This window comes from Hippocampus comes, unplaced genomic scaffold, assembly GCF_001891065.2.
Source record: "Hippocampus comes isolate QL1 unplaced genomic scaffold, H_comes_QL1_v1.1 scaffold100, whole genome shotgun sequence".
In the NCBI taxonomy this organism is placed as follows: domain Eukaryota; kingdom Metazoa; phylum Chordata; class Actinopteri; order Syngnathiformes; family Syngnathidae; genus Hippocampus; species Hippocampus comes.
The window spans coordinates 880,176-899,176 of NW_017805282.1; the positions used below are offsets into that span (position 1 = coordinate 880,176).

At 42.8% G+C, this 19,001-nt stretch overlaps 2 protein-coding genes across 2 annotated transcripts in view; both read left to right on the plus strand.

Annotated features, from left to right (window-relative positions):
• Positions 1–1,806, plus strand: part of LOC109516699 (adenylate cyclase type 3-like) — an 11,126-nt gene extending 9,320 nt beyond the window's left edge. The window contains exons 19-20 of the mRNA XM_019871440.1: positions 883–1,007; positions 1,511–1,806. Of these exons, the coding sequence (XP_019726999.1) occupies positions 883–1,007; positions 1,511–1,690 (305 nt within the window). The 3' untranslated portion in view covers positions 1,691–1,806. The remainder of the gene's footprint in view (positions 1–882; positions 1,008–1,510) is intronic.
• A 2,199-nt stretch (positions 1,807–4,005) lies between these two features.
• On the plus strand, positions 4,006–14,117 carry wdr26b (WD repeat domain 26b). Its single transcript, XM_019871493.1, has 14 exons — positions 4,006–4,953; positions 7,496–7,595; positions 8,047–8,103; positions 8,540–8,676; positions 9,415–9,512; positions 9,594–9,750; positions 10,039–10,177; positions 10,604–10,744; positions 10,954–11,073; positions 11,151–11,296; positions 11,593–11,671; positions 12,060–12,189; positions 13,466–13,660; positions 13,854–14,117. The coding sequence occupies exons 1-14, from the start codon at positions 4,619–4,621 to the stop codon at positions 13,877–13,879; spliced, it is 1,860 nt and encodes a 619-aa protein (XP_019727052.1). The 5' UTR covers positions 4,006–4,618; the 3' UTR covers positions 13,880–14,117.
• The last annotated feature ends 4,884 nt before the right edge of the window (positions 14,118–19,001 follow it).

Here is a 19,001-nt window from a genome sequence, read left to right on the forward strand (position 1 = left end):
GTTGCAAATCAAATGAATGATGCCATACAGTGCTACTGCATCATTTATGATGAGAAAAAGAAGAAAACTCTGCAATCGTCCATCATCTCCTTAAGCCTTCGAGTACATCTTCCAAAAGTAAGTTAAACTTCATTTTATTATACTTATATAAACCTTAAACATACTTATATAAGCCTTAAACATACATTCCATACAAAATATAGCACTGAAGCAACTTAGGAACGAATTCAGCTAACGAACGATCCTTCGGAACGTATTTCGTTCGTTAGCTGGGGAGCGTCTGTACTCTACAATGTCAGATCCCACTTACCTGTTGGACTATCGGGAAAGTCCCGGCCGACTCTCCGTTCAAAGGATGAAAACTTCCCTTATCCATCATATGCATTGCATTTATGTGGACTGTGGTTTGGCGCACTCTAGCGTTCAAATTGGAAATTACAATTTAAATTGATTCCAAATTCAAATTGGAGGAACGACCTATTCCTGGGAGTTAACCCATTAATTTATGAATTTATTTCGCAAGAAATCCATAACATCACCATTACTTCATCTTGACTTGGCTGGCGCTCCTGTTCGATCATTTATACATCTTTTATCATCCGCACCTTACTCATGGGCTCTTAGACCTCGGCACAACCCGACAACATGGAGACATCACACTAAGTGCAGTAAACCACTGTAATATCAGTACTTCTTCAAAGAGGATAAAGAATATACTGTATGCCTGTTTGTATTTCATGCTAGTTTTCTGCATATATTTATCTGTTGTTTTTATAAAACTGCAACTGACTGACTGATTGTGGACCCAGTCATTGTTTTGGGGCTCTAGTTTGACATGAAGTCAGTCTGACTGAATTTGTGTTTTCATTTATGTTCTCACAGGACTCAATAAAGGTGCCGTTCTGGCCGGCGTGATCGGAGCTCGTAAACCTCACTATGACATCTGGGGGAACACAGTCAATGTGGCCAGCAGGATGGAGTCCACCGGAGTCATGGGAAACATTCAGGTAAAACCGGTTTTGAAAATGTGAGAGACCCCACATAGGATGAAGGACTGCGATGACTAATGTAGCACATGCTACAACACACGTTGACTTTGATGATGTAATACCAGGACTGACCTGTGATAGGCACTATCTACCGCCAGACATACTCTGTTCAAACCATGCATATACTTCCTCTTTTGAGGTGCCAGGTGCCTAAACGTGTTCAACTTACAACATGTTGGCATTTCTCCCCCTCATAATTGACGGAAATAGCTGACATTTACCTGCTAATCTTTTATCTTCTTCTCCAACACTGTGCTGATCGGCAACCCAAACCGATTCACCGCTGCCATCTATAGGAATCTGTGTACAAAGCTGAACTATTCCACGCCTAACTGTTGAAACACATACTGAAGAAATTCGCTTCCATTTTATGACTATGACCGTCCATGTTCGTGAATGAGTTGAAAATGAATTGAGAAATCACATCACAAAAAAAGTGTTGTATCTGGGCTTCCCCTCAGGTGGTGGAGGACTGCTTCGACATCCTGAAGTTCTACGGTTTCCGCTTTGTGCGAAGGGGACCCATTCTTGTCAAAGGTAAAGGCGAGCTGCTCACCTACTTCATGAAGGGGAAAGAAAAAAACACAGGCGACGTTCATCCACAAACGACTCTTCCTCACCAAGCGGTGCACGTTTTTTGACCAAACTACATGGTACTATGCCCATTTCGCTATACCTGCAGTTTATTTTTCTATTGGTATTGCTCATAGGCTCTGTAGCAATGCTAATTACATGTAGACCAACATTAAAAAAAAAATAATAATAATCACCCCACCCGTACGGTAAAATGCTGGCACTAGGTTGATAAAGGGTTTGGCTGTCATTCATACTTTTCATTCAACTATGTACTATATTTGTACTTTTCATTAAACAAGCTGGCACTATTTTGTTGATTTTATCTTCCTTAACTAAACCACAACAGATGATTTGATTATTATTAGTGATCAAATTAGTTTGGAAGTCAACCGACAAATATCAACAGGGTGGTGCTTGCCATTTTATTTAAATAAAAGAACAACCGCATGTTTTAAGCTTAAATAGATCTGTATAAGCAATTAAAACATACCGATTTATGAAAGATGACAAACTTGAATCATTCTTTCCTTTCACAATCCACAACCAAACATACTTGGAAATTGTCAGAAGACTTCCTGAAAAAGGAATGGTACAAATCATTGCTGTTATAGTCACACTGTATTTTGGGATTCAATAAAATGAATCTTTCAATTTAATTATCGCATTCCATCATATATTACAAGTCAGTACGTGAATATGTTGTTGTTTGTATCTGTTTAGGGGTTGAATTAGCTGCATCGCTGACTTTAACCCTTATTAATTTGTATTATATTTGGTAGGGCAAAATAAAGACGAATTACAGAAATTATTTCTAGGTCAGGGTCACCCATGGCAAACAGGTCCTAGGTGAGGGACCAGACAAAGCACGGCTCAGGTGCCCATTCTAATGATTGACAAGTTTGGAACACTTTCTCCCTTGCCCGGATGGCGGTCACTGGGGCCCACCTCTCCCTTAGAGATACGGTGAGAAGCTCAGTCATCCAGGAGGGACACAGAGTCGAGTCGCTACTTCTCCACATTGAGAGGCGCCAGATGAGGTATCTTGGGCATCTGATTAGGATGCTTCCTGGATGCCCCCCTGATGAGGTGTTTCGGGCATGTCCCACTGATAGGAGGCCGCGGGGACGACCCAGGACACGCTGGAGAGACTATGTCTCCCGGCTGGCCTGGGAACGGCTTGTGATCCCTCCGCAAGAGTTGGAAGATGTGGCTGGGGAGAGGGAAGTGTGGGCTTCCCTGCTAAAGCTGCTGCCTCCACGACCTAATCCCGGATAAGTGGTAGAAAATGGTATTGTATGGTTATTACACCTTGTTTCATACTTGTGGACATGTCTTTCTTAACAAAGCATTCTTTGAATAATGCTAATAGATGATCTTCAATAATATCCCCAAAATGTACATAGAATTCCAGTGATAGTCCATCATTTTTTTCATCACGTGACTTGCCTATGTCTAATATGTTCTGAAATAGTCAGTGGAAATTCTTTAATCACTTCAATAAATTTTTCACAATCACTGATGCAAGAGTTTGCTTTATATAAATGTGTGTAAAATTGTCCAACATATTTTTAAATATCCAAACAATTGTTGGTCATGTTATCATTGATTTCAAGGGTTGGTTGACACATTATTTCTTTTTTGATGACGTTTTTCCAGAGCAAAAAAATAACGGGTTTCACTCGCCTAATTACTTTTCATCCATTTGGCGCTTGATCTTATAAAAGCTCCTTTAGCCATGTTAATATCTGCAAAATCTATTTCCTCTTTTAATTATTTAATTTCACTTTCTTCATCCTCTGATAGATTATCTTTTTTCCATTTTAGAATTTAGTTTATTCATGGTAACGATTTATTTAGTTGAAATGGCTTTCTTTACTTCGTCTCATTGCTCTTTCGCTAACTCTTTTTTTATATTCAATATTTGTTTAACTCACTTCCAGTGTTCCCATCTTTGCATTTGATTATTTTCACTATTAATCCAGAGTATCTGTACTGCAGTTTTCTTGACCATATTTCAAAATATTTTATATTTTATCATTCAAGAGGTTATTATTTAGTTTACAGCAGGGGTGTCAAACTCATTTTTGTCGCGGGCCACATTATAGTTACCGGTTCCCTTGGAGGGCCGTTATGACTGTGAAACCATATCAGGAAGTCAAGAATAATAGTTTATTCAACTATAGTTTAAGTTAGTTTAATGAGGGTTTTGGTAACAAGAACACTTACAACAGCTCTCTTATATATTACAGACAAGAATTTGAAGTTTTGGTACAAATTTTAGCATGCAAAATAGAAATCAGCATGTTTGATTTGCTATTGCAGGCCACATCTGGCCCCTGGGCCTTGAGTTTAACACACACTATGGGTTGTATTTATTCATTTAGGTTTAGAACCAACTAAAAGAATAGTAATTAGTTTATGATCAGTTAGTGGCACAAAATTCTGAAAAGATTCCGAAATAAATTGCAAACACGGTGATCAAACAAAGCATAAATCAACCCTTGACTGCAATAATCCGGGCGCAGTCTTGTTGGTTCTACCCGGAAACTTGGTGGTGTCGGAATTTCCGGTGACGTCAGAACGGCAGGCCTCCATTAGAGCTGCAGCTGTTTGGAGAGGAACAACAACAACAAAAACGAGGCCGAGAGACGGCGCGGCCAACGGTGACAGTCCGCTCCAAGCTCGACCGACGCGGCCTCCGTTCTGGAAGTTGAGCCCCCTTTTCCCACCCGGAGCACCGCCGGCTTCTAACCACGGCCGCTCTCGGTGAGGAAACTCTGGCCTCCGCTTCCTCCTCCTCCGACTCGGACACCGGCGGAGCGTCGCCGCCCCCGCGGAAGAAGCACCGAGCCTCGGCGGCGGAGGGAGCAGGAGAGCCCGGGGCTTCAGCGGTTGTGCCAGGCCTTGCCGGAGTTGTCTTGGGACTCGGAGCCACATCGACCATCCACTTGAACCGCAGCGCCGTCGGCCACTTGAGCAGCAGCAACAGCAGCATGCAGGCGAACGGAGCGGGGCAAGAATCGGCCGAGCTTTCGTGCCTGGCCGCCGCGCAGAACGGCGAGGCGGCTGCGGCTGGCAGTGGTTGTGGTGGCGGCGGCGGCGGTGGTGGGTCGCACTCCAACGGGCTTCTTCTCGCCGGCGCGGACAACGGCAACGGCGTGGGCACAAGCAACGGCTCCTCGTCGTCCACCTCCACCGCCTGTGGGACTTCTGCCGCGGCCTCTTCGGGCTCGGAGGTGGGCTCGCTGAAGAAGAAGAAGCGGTTGTCGCAGGCAGAGGAAGATGTCATCCGGCTCATAGGTCAACATCTCCACGGACTGGGGCTCAAGTAAGTTGTGGCACAACTGGTTCGAAATGATCTTGCTTGCTTTAAAAAGTGCGACACAGCGGCCGGGGCAAGCGCTGTTGCTGCGCCTTGACAGGGACAAACATGGGGGATGGGTCCAAATGTTGGCTGGTTCGCTCTCGGCAAAGAAGGCAAGAAGGCGAGGGGTCCATCTTGCACAATAACACTTAGACATTTAGCATGCTAACAAGCGCCAGCCTGCTCTCAGCTGCCGTGTTTACACACCAAATGGAACAATGGCCATATAAATACACATTGCGACCACCATGTGAGTGGATTTTAAGTGGTGCTCTTTTTTTTTACACGACTTTTAGTGTTTTTTGCTCATTGGAGTGCATTACATCATCTCTCGTCAGTAACGTTTTCACAATGTTTTTTTAATGACTGGCCGAGCGAATTACACCGTAGGAGCTTTTTTTTTAAGGGTTGTGGTTTTCCTCCATTTTGATTGTCACTAGTGATAATGTCACATTTCTGAGGCCTGTTGGGAGGTGTTTTTAATAGGCGGCCCGACTGCAATGTTATGCAAGCTACTAGTGACGAATTGCCCCCCAAAAAAGTAGTCGCAAAAGCTGTTTACTGCATTTCTTCGCTCTCCGTCTTAAGGTCCATTTACTAGTACACTGTTTATCAAAAAGACAATTCATCGCACGAGTTGTACCGTTGTGTCTGAGCAGTAATGTTATTTTCTCTATTCCTGCCACTTTTGGCCGACTAGCACTAAATTGCCCCCACGATTAAGTTTAACTCGATGGCATGTTTCAGGCACAGTTTAGCCTACCAGTCACGCCAAAATGCCCACATGTTTTTCCTCACTACTAACCTTTAGTTGGCCTACTATCTCCTCATCCTCTCCTCTTTCATCTATAACTGCTTCAAACAACAAAGAGTACCCACAAAAGTGGTTCAAATTGAATGACTGTCTGTGTCTTATGTGTGGTGTTGTATTATTTTGTTATGATGTTATTATGACTTCAAGATGGCGCCTAGAGTGGCTTACCGCAGCTCCTATACTTTTTGTTCTTCTACGTTCTTCCTTTCATAGCTTTGCTGCTGTAAATTGGGAATTTCTCCATTGTGAGACGAGTAAAGGTTTGCTTACGAGTAGGCCAAATGTGTCCTTCAGGTGAGCACAATGAGCGTACTAGTACATGGACCTTAAACTGGATCGCAAGGATCTCGAAGAAATGCTTAAACATAAAGTTTTTATTGACTTGGAAATCTGTTTGAGTAACTCACTTCAAGTAATAAGTACTAAACTTGTTATTTATTTTGTAATGTGTCACTCAGTAAATAAAACCGCGACTACATGAATGTATATTATAATAACAACAGTGGCGTTTCGTCAGGGCCAGCAAGGCCTTCTCTGCTGGCCTGAACATTACAAATAACATAAATTTAATTTGTTATTTTATTTTCATAAATATGTAAACAAAATTATCCTCTGTATTCTTTACATCATATTATTTCCACTTAGTCGAGTGGCTTTCGATGTTATTTTAAATAACATTGAAAGCCACTCGACAAGTAACATTTATTATGGTAGAGTTTTTAACCAATCATATTTCAGCTAGCTTGTGTTGCCAGGTAAATTAAACTTGCTCGGGGCCTTCAGATTAAACAGTGCAGGCCCCTGTGCGCTGTAAGTGAACAGGCACAGTCAGGTTGCATTTGGTTAGCGTCTTAAATGAAACTGCGACATTGCGCAATTTATTGGACAGACTTGTTTAAGATCACACAGCGTAATTTGGGTGGCATTTTATTTAGTATTTTTAAATCATCTCTTTGTTTTTGACAATATCTGTAAATTTAGTTTCCTGCTCTTAATTGTGAATGCATACTTGATGGTTTTAAATGCTCCTGAAATGAAGTGCTGCTTGACGAGCCTATATTGTGTATGTATGTATGTGACGTCACTGAAGGCCTAAGGTTGAAATGCACGGCCCGCCACTGAATAACGATATAGTGCCAAGACATTGTGGTGGATAAAATAAACATGGAAACGAAAAAATAAACCCGTCAGAATTTTCCCTTTCAAAACTGTTCAGAGGGACTCGCAACTGAGCCCGCAGATGTTTGTGTTTCTCGGACAAACAATTTTTGACTTTATGACTTCACTTGTTTGTAGCATAGGCGAGTGATAGACAGCGACACCTTCCAACTCGCGTACAAATTTGGGTTATGTCATCGCCGTAGGACTATAACTCCATTGTGACTCAACGACCGCTGCTGGTCGTTGCTGTGCCATTGTAACATTTGAACTTACACGGCTAGAAATGCTGCTTTGTAACCTTAATAGGATGCCATCACACTGAAGCCCATGCGTAACCTTCATGACCTCAGCTCACATAGTGGCAATTCGGGTACACATATAGTATATAATAGTCTGCTTGAAATCCTTGCCGTGACTAATGGTGCCTACATCAAATCAAGGTGGGGTGGAATTTTTTTTTTTTTCTTCCCCTCAGACGTCTGCCTCATTTTTTGCATTCACTTGCTTTCTCTGTGTGTTTGGTGGCTGCAGTCAAACGGTGGACCTGCTGATGCAGGAGTCAGGCTGCAGACTGGAGCACTCGTCTGCCAGCAAGTTCCGCAACCATGTCATGGAGGGCGAGTGGGACAAGGTCAGTTTTGTCGGGGATAACCACATTAGTGGGGGTGGGGCCCAAGTTGTTGTTATATCCACTCTGAGTGTCATCTTTGCAAACGCCTGTTATTTTAGTACAGCTCTTTGCTCTTGTCAGGGGTAACTAATGAGGCTATAAATTGTCCAAAAAAGACAATTTTGTGACAAAAAAGTGACGTCAACAAAGGCTGTCAACTTTAGGATGTGAAGGGTTTTTACTCTGCCCCAGCCGATGTCAAATTGGCCTCGTTCTTCTTCTTGACTCCAAACCTAGTCGGAAAAATGTCTTGTGAAAAATCAAGGTCATGTCTCTCTCCCATTACAAATAAAAAATCTCTCGTAGAGCAACGGTGCCCCCCAGCACCCCAGCCTCTCGTCCACCCCTGTCGGCTGTCAGTGTGAAAGCAAAAACTGCTGCGCTCACCATTTTTCCTTTTGTTTTGGTCCAGGCTGAGAATGATCTCAATGAACTGAGAGCCCTGATGCATTCGCCCAACGCCATTGTGGTAAGCGGCCTTTTTGCAAAACCTCAACCAGGGGTCCATGAATATCCTCTGGGGGGCCTTCTGGAAGGATTCTGACCAACAGAAAGTTCATTTTTGTTGTTGCTGCTGCTTCCAGAATGTGTTTTCGTAGACTGCCATGATAATGACTTGTCAAAACGACTTTGCTGGAGATATCAAATGTGACCCAAAAAGCTTCATCAAAATCCTATTTAAGATGATTTATAATGAAATTGGACCTTTTGGCACTGTTGTGGTCTTTTGAAACCCAAAACGTTTTTTTTTAAATTCTTTATTTAGGCTACTTGGTTGGATCACACAATTTTGGTCGATGTATTTTTTTTGGTTTTCTACGAGATCACGTGAGTGGAATGGAGAAAGGCTGGAGCTTATTCAAGTGTTCTTTTTTTTTTTTTTTTTTTTGGGTGTGTGTGTTCAGCGTATGAAGTTCTTGCTGCTGCAACAGAAGTATTTGGAGTACCTGGAAGACGGCAAAGTCCTGGAGGCTCTGCAGGTGCTCCGCGGGGAGCTGACGCCGCTCAAGTACAACACGGACCGCATCCACGTGCTCAGCGGGTACCACTCTGTCACTCTTAAGAGCTCATACATAACTCCGCACACCCCATTGACAAAATTTTTTGGCTGGAGTGCCCAAGTCCGAATACCCAATTCCATTTTAATGTACGATTTAATGTGTGTGTTTTTTTTATTATTTTTTTTTACTTTTCCTTGGTAACTTGAGTCCCCTAACATGTTTTTTTTTTCTGTTTTTCTCTCATTTCCTTCATTTTTTTTGCTTTGTGTTCTGAACCAAATTTTTTGTGATTGTCAAGCTTCAGATACACTGCGGTTTAAGTGATGTGGACGGGGGGGAAAAAAAATTGAGCAATTAAGATAATCAAAAGAGAGCCGTGTGCACTTTAAGCTGTTATTGAACGGGACTAACATTCATACGGAGCTTCTGTGGCCCATAGCTCGCAGTCAGACGCTCGCACACTGACTATTTAATTCCAGCTATGAATGTCACTTACCAGGCCACACCTCTTAGAGGCGCACATTCAACAGACAAATTCAAACTACCGGTATGTGCAGGTTAGTAATTGTCCAACCGATTATATTGGCTGATATTAGGCCCTTTCACAATATTGATCATTGGGTGGAGTTGTGCTGATGAAATGCAGGTGGGATCTTGCTTTCTCATAAACCAGTAAACGCGATTTAAAAGATCTGAGCAGGCAGTAAAGGACGTGCCTGGCTGACAGACGGCCGTTTTGTGCGAATTACGCTGTCCGTCCTCTGATATGCTTGCGGCAGGTATCTTATGTGCAGCCATGCTGAGGATCTAAGGGCCAAGGCGGAGTGGGAGGGCAAAGGCACGGCCTCCCGCTGCCGATTGCTGGACAAATTACAAAGTGAGGGAGACGCCGTTTGTCTCGCTCCCGCCGGCGACCGGAACACTAATGCGCCGTTCCGGCGTCTCTGTCCGTCTCTAGCGTACCTGCCGCCATCCGTAATGCTGCCCCCGCGGCGGCTGCAGAACCTCCTGCGGCAGGCGGTGGAGCTGCAGAGGGACCGCTGCCTCTATCACAACACCAAGCTGGACAGCAGCCTGGACTCGGTGTCGCTGCTCATCGATCATGTCTGCAGCAGGTCTCTGCTCACACACCGTGTGGCATTCCTTCTTGACGTCTGTCGATTTTGTTCGTTGTTTTGTTCGTCTAAATTCAACTGCCGCATTTGAATCGTGAGGTTTCACAATTTTTAACCTGTGCTTACTTTGGCGAACCGACTTGCTATCGATCTCATTTTGTACTTTCTAATCTGATCTTTGCCTTTTTTGTTGGACTTTGACCACCTCTGTCAGTGCTAGCGAAAATGTTATTTGAAGCTCTTAAAGTGCCTTTTTTTTTTTTTTTAATCGCCCTTGTTTTTCCACAGGAAGCAGTTCCCATGTTACACGCAACAGATTCTGACCGAGCACTGTAACGAAGTGTGGTTCTGCAAGTTCTCAAACGACGGCACCAAGCTGGCCACAGGCTCCAAAGACACCACCGTCATCATTTGGCAGGTGGACCCGGTGCGTATGCAAAATTCGACCGTATTTATTATTATTATTAAAAAAAAATTCTGTTATGGGGTGAACCCCCGTTTATCACCGTTCACGATATTTGTCATACCCGGTTGGAAGTCTTGTCTGAAACTGACATCCAAAACAAAAGGTATGCCACATTGCATTTAAACACCAAAATGTTCCACCAGACCATGTCATATTATCAAGGTCAAGGTCATCTTTATTGTCTTTCCTCTCAATCCCCAGTGCAAAACATGCAGTGCATTAAAAACACATGTGAAAGGCTGCTAGCTTAATTAATGTCTGCTAGCTTAATGTTAACATTACAGGGGCTCGAAGGATGAACCAAGCCGTAGCAGAGGACACGATTTGGTGGATGTCGTTTTATGTTTTTGTTTGTTTGTTTGTTTTTTCTATGGTGCTGTTGTGCAGGAGAGCCACCAGCTGAAGCTGCTGCGGACTCTGGAGGGTCATGCGTACGGGGTCTCGTACCTGGCCTGGAGCCCCGACGACACCTACCTGATTGCCTGCGGACCCGACGACTGCTCTGAGCTGTGGCTCTGGAATGTTCAGGTAAGCGACGACGTGGCTCTGGAGTGGTGGTTTTGCAGCCAAGTGCCATTTTTTTTGTAGTCTGGACGCAGAGGCGTGACCATCTTCTGCTCTGGAGTCACTTTCTCTTCTTTTCTTTCCCCTCTCCTGGTCTTAATGTTGTTTTTTTTTCTCCCCCTACCCTGTTTCCACGCTCTTCCCTCTGCTCGCCATTCCTGCCTTTTGACCAGACGGGGGAGCTGCGCACCAAGATGTCGCAGTCCCACGAGGACAGTCTGACCAGCGTGGCCTGGAACCCTGACGGCAAACGCTTTGTCACGGGAGGCCAGAGGGGCCAGTTCTATCAATGCGTACGTGCGCGTCGCGTTCTCATTGCAGCCTCGTGCTCTGCGTACATGTCTTGAACATTTGCCGCGTGTGCCCTCAGGATCTGGACGGCAACCTGCTGGATTCGTGGGAAGGCGTGAGAGTGCAGTGCCTGTGGTGCCTGAGCGACGGCAGGACAGTGCTGGCCTCAGACACCCACCAACGTATTCGGGGCTACAACTTTGAGGACCTCGCCGACAGAAACATGTACGCCCACAGCAAGAGGTTTCATTTAGACTGTATAAATTAATAATGATAACTAAACAATCTTCTCCAATGAAAATACCCCCCTCATCTTTTCACATTGTCATTTTGAATACTTGGAGTGTGACGCCTACGTGACTCCCCAAAAGGTTTATTAGGCGATTTTCAGTCTGAACCTAAAATACTTTGAAAGGTGCACTCAAAAGGCATAAAAAATGATCACTTAAAAATGCATGTGTCAAGTTATCCAAAGAAATACAGGAGCTCTAATGTTGTGATTGGTTTTTTTTGCCCGGCAGAGTCCAGGAGGACCATCCTATCATGTCTTTTACTGTTTCCAAGAATGGAAGATTAGCTGTGTTAAATGTAGCAACTCAGGTGAGTCTCTTTCTCTCTCTCTCTTTTTTGGAGTGTGACGCCTACGTGACTCCCCAAAAGGTTTATTAGGCGATTTTCAGTCTGAACCTAAAATACTTTGAAAGGTGCACTCAAAAGGCATAAAAAATGATCACTTAAAAATGCATGTGTCAAGTTATCCAAAGAAATACAGGAGCTCTAATGTTGTGATTGGTTTTTTTTGCCCGGCAGAGTCCAGGAGGACCATCCTATCATGTCTTTTACTGTTTCCAAGAATGGAAGATTAGCTGTGTTAAATGTAGCAACTCAGGTGAGTCTCTTTCTCTCTCTCTTTTTTTTTTTTTTTTTTTTTAAACTGTCATCTAAGACGCGTGTCCGGTAATCAACGCATGCATGTGCCCTTTCCTAGGGAGTGCACTTGTGGGACCTACAGGACCGAGTGCTGGTCAGGAAATACCAAGGTGTCACCCAGGGCTTCTACACCATCCACTCGTGCTTCGGGGGACACAATGAAGACTTCATTGCCAGCGGCAGCGAAGGTGCAGTACACACCAGCAGTACATTTCCTTTAGGTGGAATCACCGCTTCGGGTGCTGAGAAAGGAAATGGAATTTCACAACAAATTACACACACAAAATAGGTTGTGAGGCGACAAATGGAATGCTCTCAACCAGAATATACAGTTCCATCTCAATAAATTAAAAATTTGCGTCAAACTCAAATTAAAAAAGTGAAAGTCATACAGATGATCACCAATGACAGTTAAATATTTCTCAGTTGGGGGTTTTTGAATTGAGCTACTGGAAGAAATTAACCTTTCTACCATGTTTGCAATTTCTTTGGGCGGGGGTTGCACCTGTAATATCTATTTGTGCCTTCCTCTGTTATAAACTGCTGATTTTTATTTTCTTTTATTTATGTTTGTCTCTTGTAATGTGGGAATTGGATTGACAACTTCTGAGGCATGTCCGGCCAGAAAATGCTGGCTTGATTCCAAATTTTGCAACCTCTCGGGCAAGTTTGAAACTGTGTGAGAACAGTACCGGTAACTCTAAAAAAAATACTTCACTACCTGGCTGGTAGAGGCATACATATAAATACAATGCCACGTTTTTTTAAGTAACATTACGCCAGATAAATAATTATAACATTAATATTTAGATTTTTAAAATAATTTCAATACGTAATTATTTTAATCATTATTTATGTCAGTATGTATTTCATTTCACGACTTCAGTATTTATTTAATCATATATTGAAATCATTCGATTTTGAAATGGCTAAATAAATAAACATTGAAATCATTAAATCGATCCTAATCAAACAATACATGACACAACTACTGTATTTATTTAAATTTTTGGCCGTTTGGTCCTTCATGCCGTGCTGAGTCTGAAAAAGGCCTCGAGGGTAAACTGTAGTACCCACTCTCTCCTCCGAGTGGTGCTATTTCTTCTCAACCAGTAGAAAAGAAGAACTTGTGTCTTTTGGACACATTTCGTAACTCATTGAGGGAAGAACAAATATTTATTCAGATGTCACGGGTAAAGGATCTTCAAACTAATCAAGTCATTTATATTTATTGTATAAATGAAATGTATCTACTCCAAGTCAACACTTGCGAAACTCTGCTTTTACTTTGGAAAAACAATGATCAACATTTTTTGCTCATTTTCTGACATATTACGGGCCAAACAAGTAACTGAATCATCATCCATTCATGGAAAAATAATAGTCATTTGAATCCGTTCTTATTTCTTTGTCTTCCTCATTCATGCGTTGTTGTTGCTTGTTGCTCGTGTTCCTCCCGCGCAGACCACAAAGTGTACATTTGGCACCGGCGGGGCGAGCTTCCCATCGCGGAGTTGATGGGCCACACGCGTACCGTCAACTGCGTGAGCTGGAACCCGACCATCCCGGGGCTCATGGCGTCCGCCTCGGACGACGGGACGGTGCGCGTCTGGGGCCCTGCGCCCTTCCACGACTCGCAAGAAGCCGACGCGCTCAACGGTACTGACAATTAAGGGGCCAATACACTTTTCCCATAACAAGTCACATCGAAACTTCCATTTTTTTTATAATGCTTGTCCATATCAGTGTCGCCATTTCATACCGTGATATGAGTTTGATGTCATGTTGCCCATTTAAAAAACAAGAAAAAAGCTAAAACGTGTTATTCTGTGCCCCCCCCCCTCCTCCCCAGAGAACTGCAGTAACATGGACAGTTGATGGACACTTCTCTCCCGAGAACCCACCAGTACTCCTCCATAAAAAAAATTCCATTCTCAACACCCACCCAAAACGTACCCCGAGGCAAAAACAAACAAAGAAACAAACAAAAACAAAAGGAGCGTGCAAGCCACCAATACAAAAAAAAGAGAGAGACTGACACTGGGATGCAGAAGCGTCTCGACAGACCTTGATGATGGACAATTTGGTGTCCTCATCTTAAAAAAAAAAAAAAAACTGTCCCCCCCCCCACCCCCCTCTATACCCCTTTGCTCCTCCAGTGAAGCGAGGACGCAACCACCACCACCAAGCGGTGAAGCAGCAGAGCCCCTCGATCCTCAGCTGACCGCTTCCACACCACTTTGCAGTCCAGCTGTTGTCATTGAACGACGTGTCCGTTTGTCTCCTCTCGCCTCCATTGGAAAGAATGGTGGAAAGGACAACGTTTTCTCAAAAACTACACTACGACTACTAAAGTGTGGGATGTGGGCTTTTGGGTGAAATTGCACCGTGAACCTAAAACGCATCATCACCTTTCCAGGTCCAATTCGTTTGACCTTCTCGCAACTTGGGTTGTGATTTTTACTGTTCAGCAATTTGTGCACAAAATGAAACTAAGATCAACTGATAAGGTTACTTAGACACTGGTGCCGATTTTTTTTTATTTTTTGCCCCGCCTGTCGAGATGCAAGTGGAAAAAAAAATTTGAGGTACCAGTGCACTTCAAATCCCTGCCGCTATAGGGCAGCAAATGTTACACCATCCAGCCACCATCAATTCACTTTGGTTTCCTTGCAGTGTAAGGACAGTACCAGTTGGGGGCGTTGATGTGCCATTAAGCTGCTTTTTCATTCTAGCTCGCAGAAGAACAAGGAAGGACAATACATTAGCTCACCTTTTCTTGCTAGCCAATTTTGTAAGTTATGTACAGTACAATACTGTTGAGTGCAATTTTTTCTGATAGAAAAATATGTAAAACGTTTGGGTTGTTTTTTTTTTGGGGGGGTGCATTCACGGATTCCCTTGTTGCTGGATTTTTGGGGGATCCTATTCCTGTTATAGTCCCCACCAATTAGTCGTATTATAGTCCCATTCCCTTCCTTATTTTTATTATTACTATTTTCTGTTACCCCGCTTATTGAGACAGGGTTCCCACGGGTCCTTAAAGTTCATACAAATCCATAAAAAAAGAAGTTGTAAAATTATGTTCTTAATTGTCCTTAATTTTCAGGGAAGTTTCTAAAATCAATAAAAATCCTTAAAATGTATTTTTATTCAAAAATAATTTGAAGTTTTATATTTTCTGAATTTAAATATTTTAGTATACTTTATTTGAGAATAAATTCAATTCAAAAATGAAAATCTGACATACAGTATGTCAAAGAGAGGGTTAGCTGATTGCCCCTAAAAATAAAGATGTGCCCTGCCTTTGGCAGCAATGATTTGAACACCAGCTCAGTGATATGTGGCTTTTTGTTCAGGCCGCATATTGCTGAGCGGGCATTAAATCCACCGTGAATCCCCTACTGAATGGAGAAAAGGTCCTTAAAAATGGCCAAATTAGCCCTCAAAAGTCCTTAACAGGTCCATAAATAAAAAGCAAGTGGAAGAGTGGGAACCCTGTGAGATCTCCTCTATACCATGTCTTTTTTTCTTTTTCTTTCCCCCATCCGCCGCACAAATAGCAGGAGTCCACTGCCCTGTGTATTTTGATAAAAGAGCATTTTTCTGACCCCAAAACATGTTTAAAAAAACGAAAAAAGGCGTTGGAACAGATGGACGTTTCCCCTTCATTTCGATGAGACACAAAGCGTGCTCGTTGAATGAATCGGTCAAGGCAACAATGTAGCGCATTTTAGGTTGGTTTTGAAATTTCACCCAAACGCCCAGCATGCTCAACTTTGTTGCATGTAGTGTATTGTCTTCCCATTACAACACACGCACACACAAAAAATGTTTACGGAGATTGTGGTTTTTTTTTTTTTTTTTTTTTTTGGAACTTACTTTTAAACAACAGCCCGAACATATTTTCTTTTCGCGAGGCTCATCTTGATTCCATTTTGGTTTCTGTGGCTAGCAAGGATGGTCTTCACGCCAGACTCTGCGCCTCACCCATCGTGTCTCCCCCTTTCCTGACATTCGCTGCTTCTGCTGCTGCTGCAGCACAATTGCATCCGCCTAAACAGGGAGGACGCTGCATATCAGTGTGCATGTGTGCGCGCTTGTGTGATGGAGGGCCGTCATTTTTTGGGACAAACTGTGACCTCCTGCCCCCCCAAAAAATTTAAGTCCGTGTGTGTATGAAAAGCAGTTTGAGTGTATATTCCATAGCCTCGATGTCCGGTTTAAGAGCCATATACTAGGATTCTCTTTGTCCTCACTAGTAGGACAACTCAGCGCACGACTAGAACGCCTGGAAGATTTTTTTTCCCCGCTGCCAGTAGTGCCAATTTTGACCGACTAGTATGCAATTAAGCCTGACTGTGCTGCACTAGTACCTGCACGAGACCTAACTGGTAGGCATTTGTCATACACTAGTAGCCTCCTGGACCCTACGAGTTAGCACCAAAATCTCCACTAGTAGTTTTGTCTCAGTAGCAACATATACTAGTAAAGATGTACAGTAGTGGAAAGGCAGTCATCGAAAAATGTTGCATTTATTGGATATCCAACTTCAGGTCATGTGTGCTCGTATGCGCTTTGTACTCGTGAGTAAAATGATTCAGCACACTAGTAGAAGTCTGTTCAACTGCCGTGTCTTTCATTAACAATCATTCATTTTTGCATTTCATCGTAAGCCAGTTTAAGAGCCATATTCTAGTTATGTGCTTTTATTAGTTGGACTAATATGCTGTAATGTCACACGGTCGTGGGGAAAACATCAATGGGAAGACCCAGTCGGTCTACCAGAGGACCGAGTCGTTCAGTTGTGTGAAGTTGTCTTACTCGTGAGGATGGAGTGGACTAGTTGACCTTTTGGTGGACATCAAGAATGTGGAATAAATTCTCAGATGACTCTGTCTGTGTGTGCGTGTGCGCGCATGTGTGTGTGTGTGTGTTCAGTTCGCACCAGCAAAAGATTTTGCCACCACCCCCCTCCCTTTCCGAGCCTGCTTAATCCCGCAGTCAAAATTATAAAAGACAATTATTTTTTCTAAAAAAAAGTTATCCAAAGCCCTCGGGACCTCGATCTGTGGAACAAAAGAATAATACTTGAGAGCCATTTTTTAATTTAAATCTGAGATGTATAATTATTATTATGATTTACACTAACACCATGTGGCATTGGAAGTGCACTGTGTTGACAGCAGTTGGAAGAAAAGCATTTTATTTTAATTTTTTTAACGGAGGACAACAATATTTACTGACCGGGAAGAGCAACTTGCAGTTTCAAAAACACGCACACAAACTGCCTTCCTGCATAAACAAACAAACAAAAAAAAAACCGTTTCCTTTTTTGTCATTAATTTACTGTAAAGTGGGAGAGGTTGTCGAGGCAATTTAATTTGATTGAACTCTTCCCCTAATTGACTGATTAGATTTTTATTACATTGATCCCTCGCTACTTCGCAGTTCGTTTGTCGCGGGTTCAGTGCATCACGGATTTTTTCAAACATTAAAAAATTTAGTTTTTTTTTAACCTGTTTATGTTAATTGGACGCTACTTTGCGGATTTTTGTTTATCGCGGGTGGTTTTGGTCCCCATTAACCACGATAAACGAGGGATTACTGTATTCTTTTTTTAAAATATGCCCAGACAAACGCCCTCCTGTCTGCCAGTCGTTTCCAGTGGTCAGCGTCCATTCAGAAGCTTTCTTTCTCGCCCCTTTTTTCAGGGTTTGTGACGATTTTGCCACAGACATTTTTCAAGTTTCAAAACCAGTGCTTTACTGTCTTGTTTTTATTGAATATTTTGTTATTTTATTATTTTGCCCCCACCCCCACACATTATATCTCCCACCTTGTATGATCATATTAAAGTATAACCAGTGATTTGGACTCTTTCTTTTTATTTTCTGTTCTTTTTTTTTTTGTTGAGTTTTGTCACTAACCCAAAATATGCACAGTAACACCCGTTTGGAAGCGTGTTACCTAAAAAACCCCATCAGGTTAAAAATAGCCACCCCTCGCCTTGAAAAATCTAAAAATAACTTGTTCGTGTGTGTGTGTGCGTGTGGTTAACTGACTGACGTCTCTTTGTGTGCCAATCTCCATATTTGTCAAAACCAAATCACTTGGAAAAGGGATGTTTCGCTTTTGATACCCCGCTGTATCTCATCACCTGGACAGCAGGATGGATTCCAAAAAGAAGCATGTTTGAGCATTTTATTCTGTATCATTTTGTACTAGTATGCTCTTTGTCCCCACTAGTGAGACAATTTAACACATTGGTCGACTGACTGTCTTGTAATGTTTTGTCCACTACGGCCCAGAAATAAACAAGCCGTTCGGGACAATCTGGAAATTCTACCGACATTCACGATGGCCGCCGTGCCCCTGACACATCTGCACAAGATGACAACTAAGTGTAGTACTACTAATGACGTGATAAAATTCTGTAGTTAACATGTAGTGTTTCATTCGTAGTACTCGCATCATGCACATGTTAACTTGTGCACACTTTTGACTATTTTTGTCATGGGTAGTTGTCCTACTAGCGTGCCGAAATATAAAGTAGTGGAAAAAACATTACGAGTAATGCACTACATTGTCTCTCTGGTGAGGACAAGAAGTTTACTAGTACAGGGACATAGATGATGAGGAAGAAATGTTGAAAATGTTTCCGTCATACGCTGTGTCTGTATGCAATCTGTTATCTCCTCTTCAGAGGTTTACCAAGAGATTCATTTTGATTTCATGTCTTATTCTTCAGAAAGTTTTGGGAGGGAGGGGCGGGGTTAAGAACTAAGGGCTTACTGGAGCATCTTTAAGTTCCATGAGCACGGAGTTGTGTGCGTGTGCGTGTGCGTGTGTCTGTGTGTGTGCGCGCGTGTTTGTGTAAGAGAGGTGGGGGGGCGTCCACGTGGTATTTGCAGATGTGATTGTACTGTTTTGTATTGTTGTGTAGGAAAAATGTCATGTATGCATATTTTCAATAAAGTATTCAGGGTTTTGGAAAACA

Excerpts from the sequence above, each read along its gene's own strand:
- wdr26b (XM_019871493.1), top strand. The coding sequence starts at position 4,619 with ATGCAGGCGAACGGAGCGGGGCAAGAATCGGCCGAGCTTTCGTGCCTG. Across the intron at positions 8,677-9,414 it reads CGCATCCACGTGCTCAGCGG|GTATCTTATGTGCAGCCATG; the intron begins GTACCACTCTGT and ends TGCTTGCGGCAG. Across the intron at positions 10,178-10,603 it reads TCATTTGGCAGGTGGACCCG|GAGAGCCACCAGCTGAAGCT; the intron begins GTGCGTATGCAA and ends GCTGTTGTGCAG.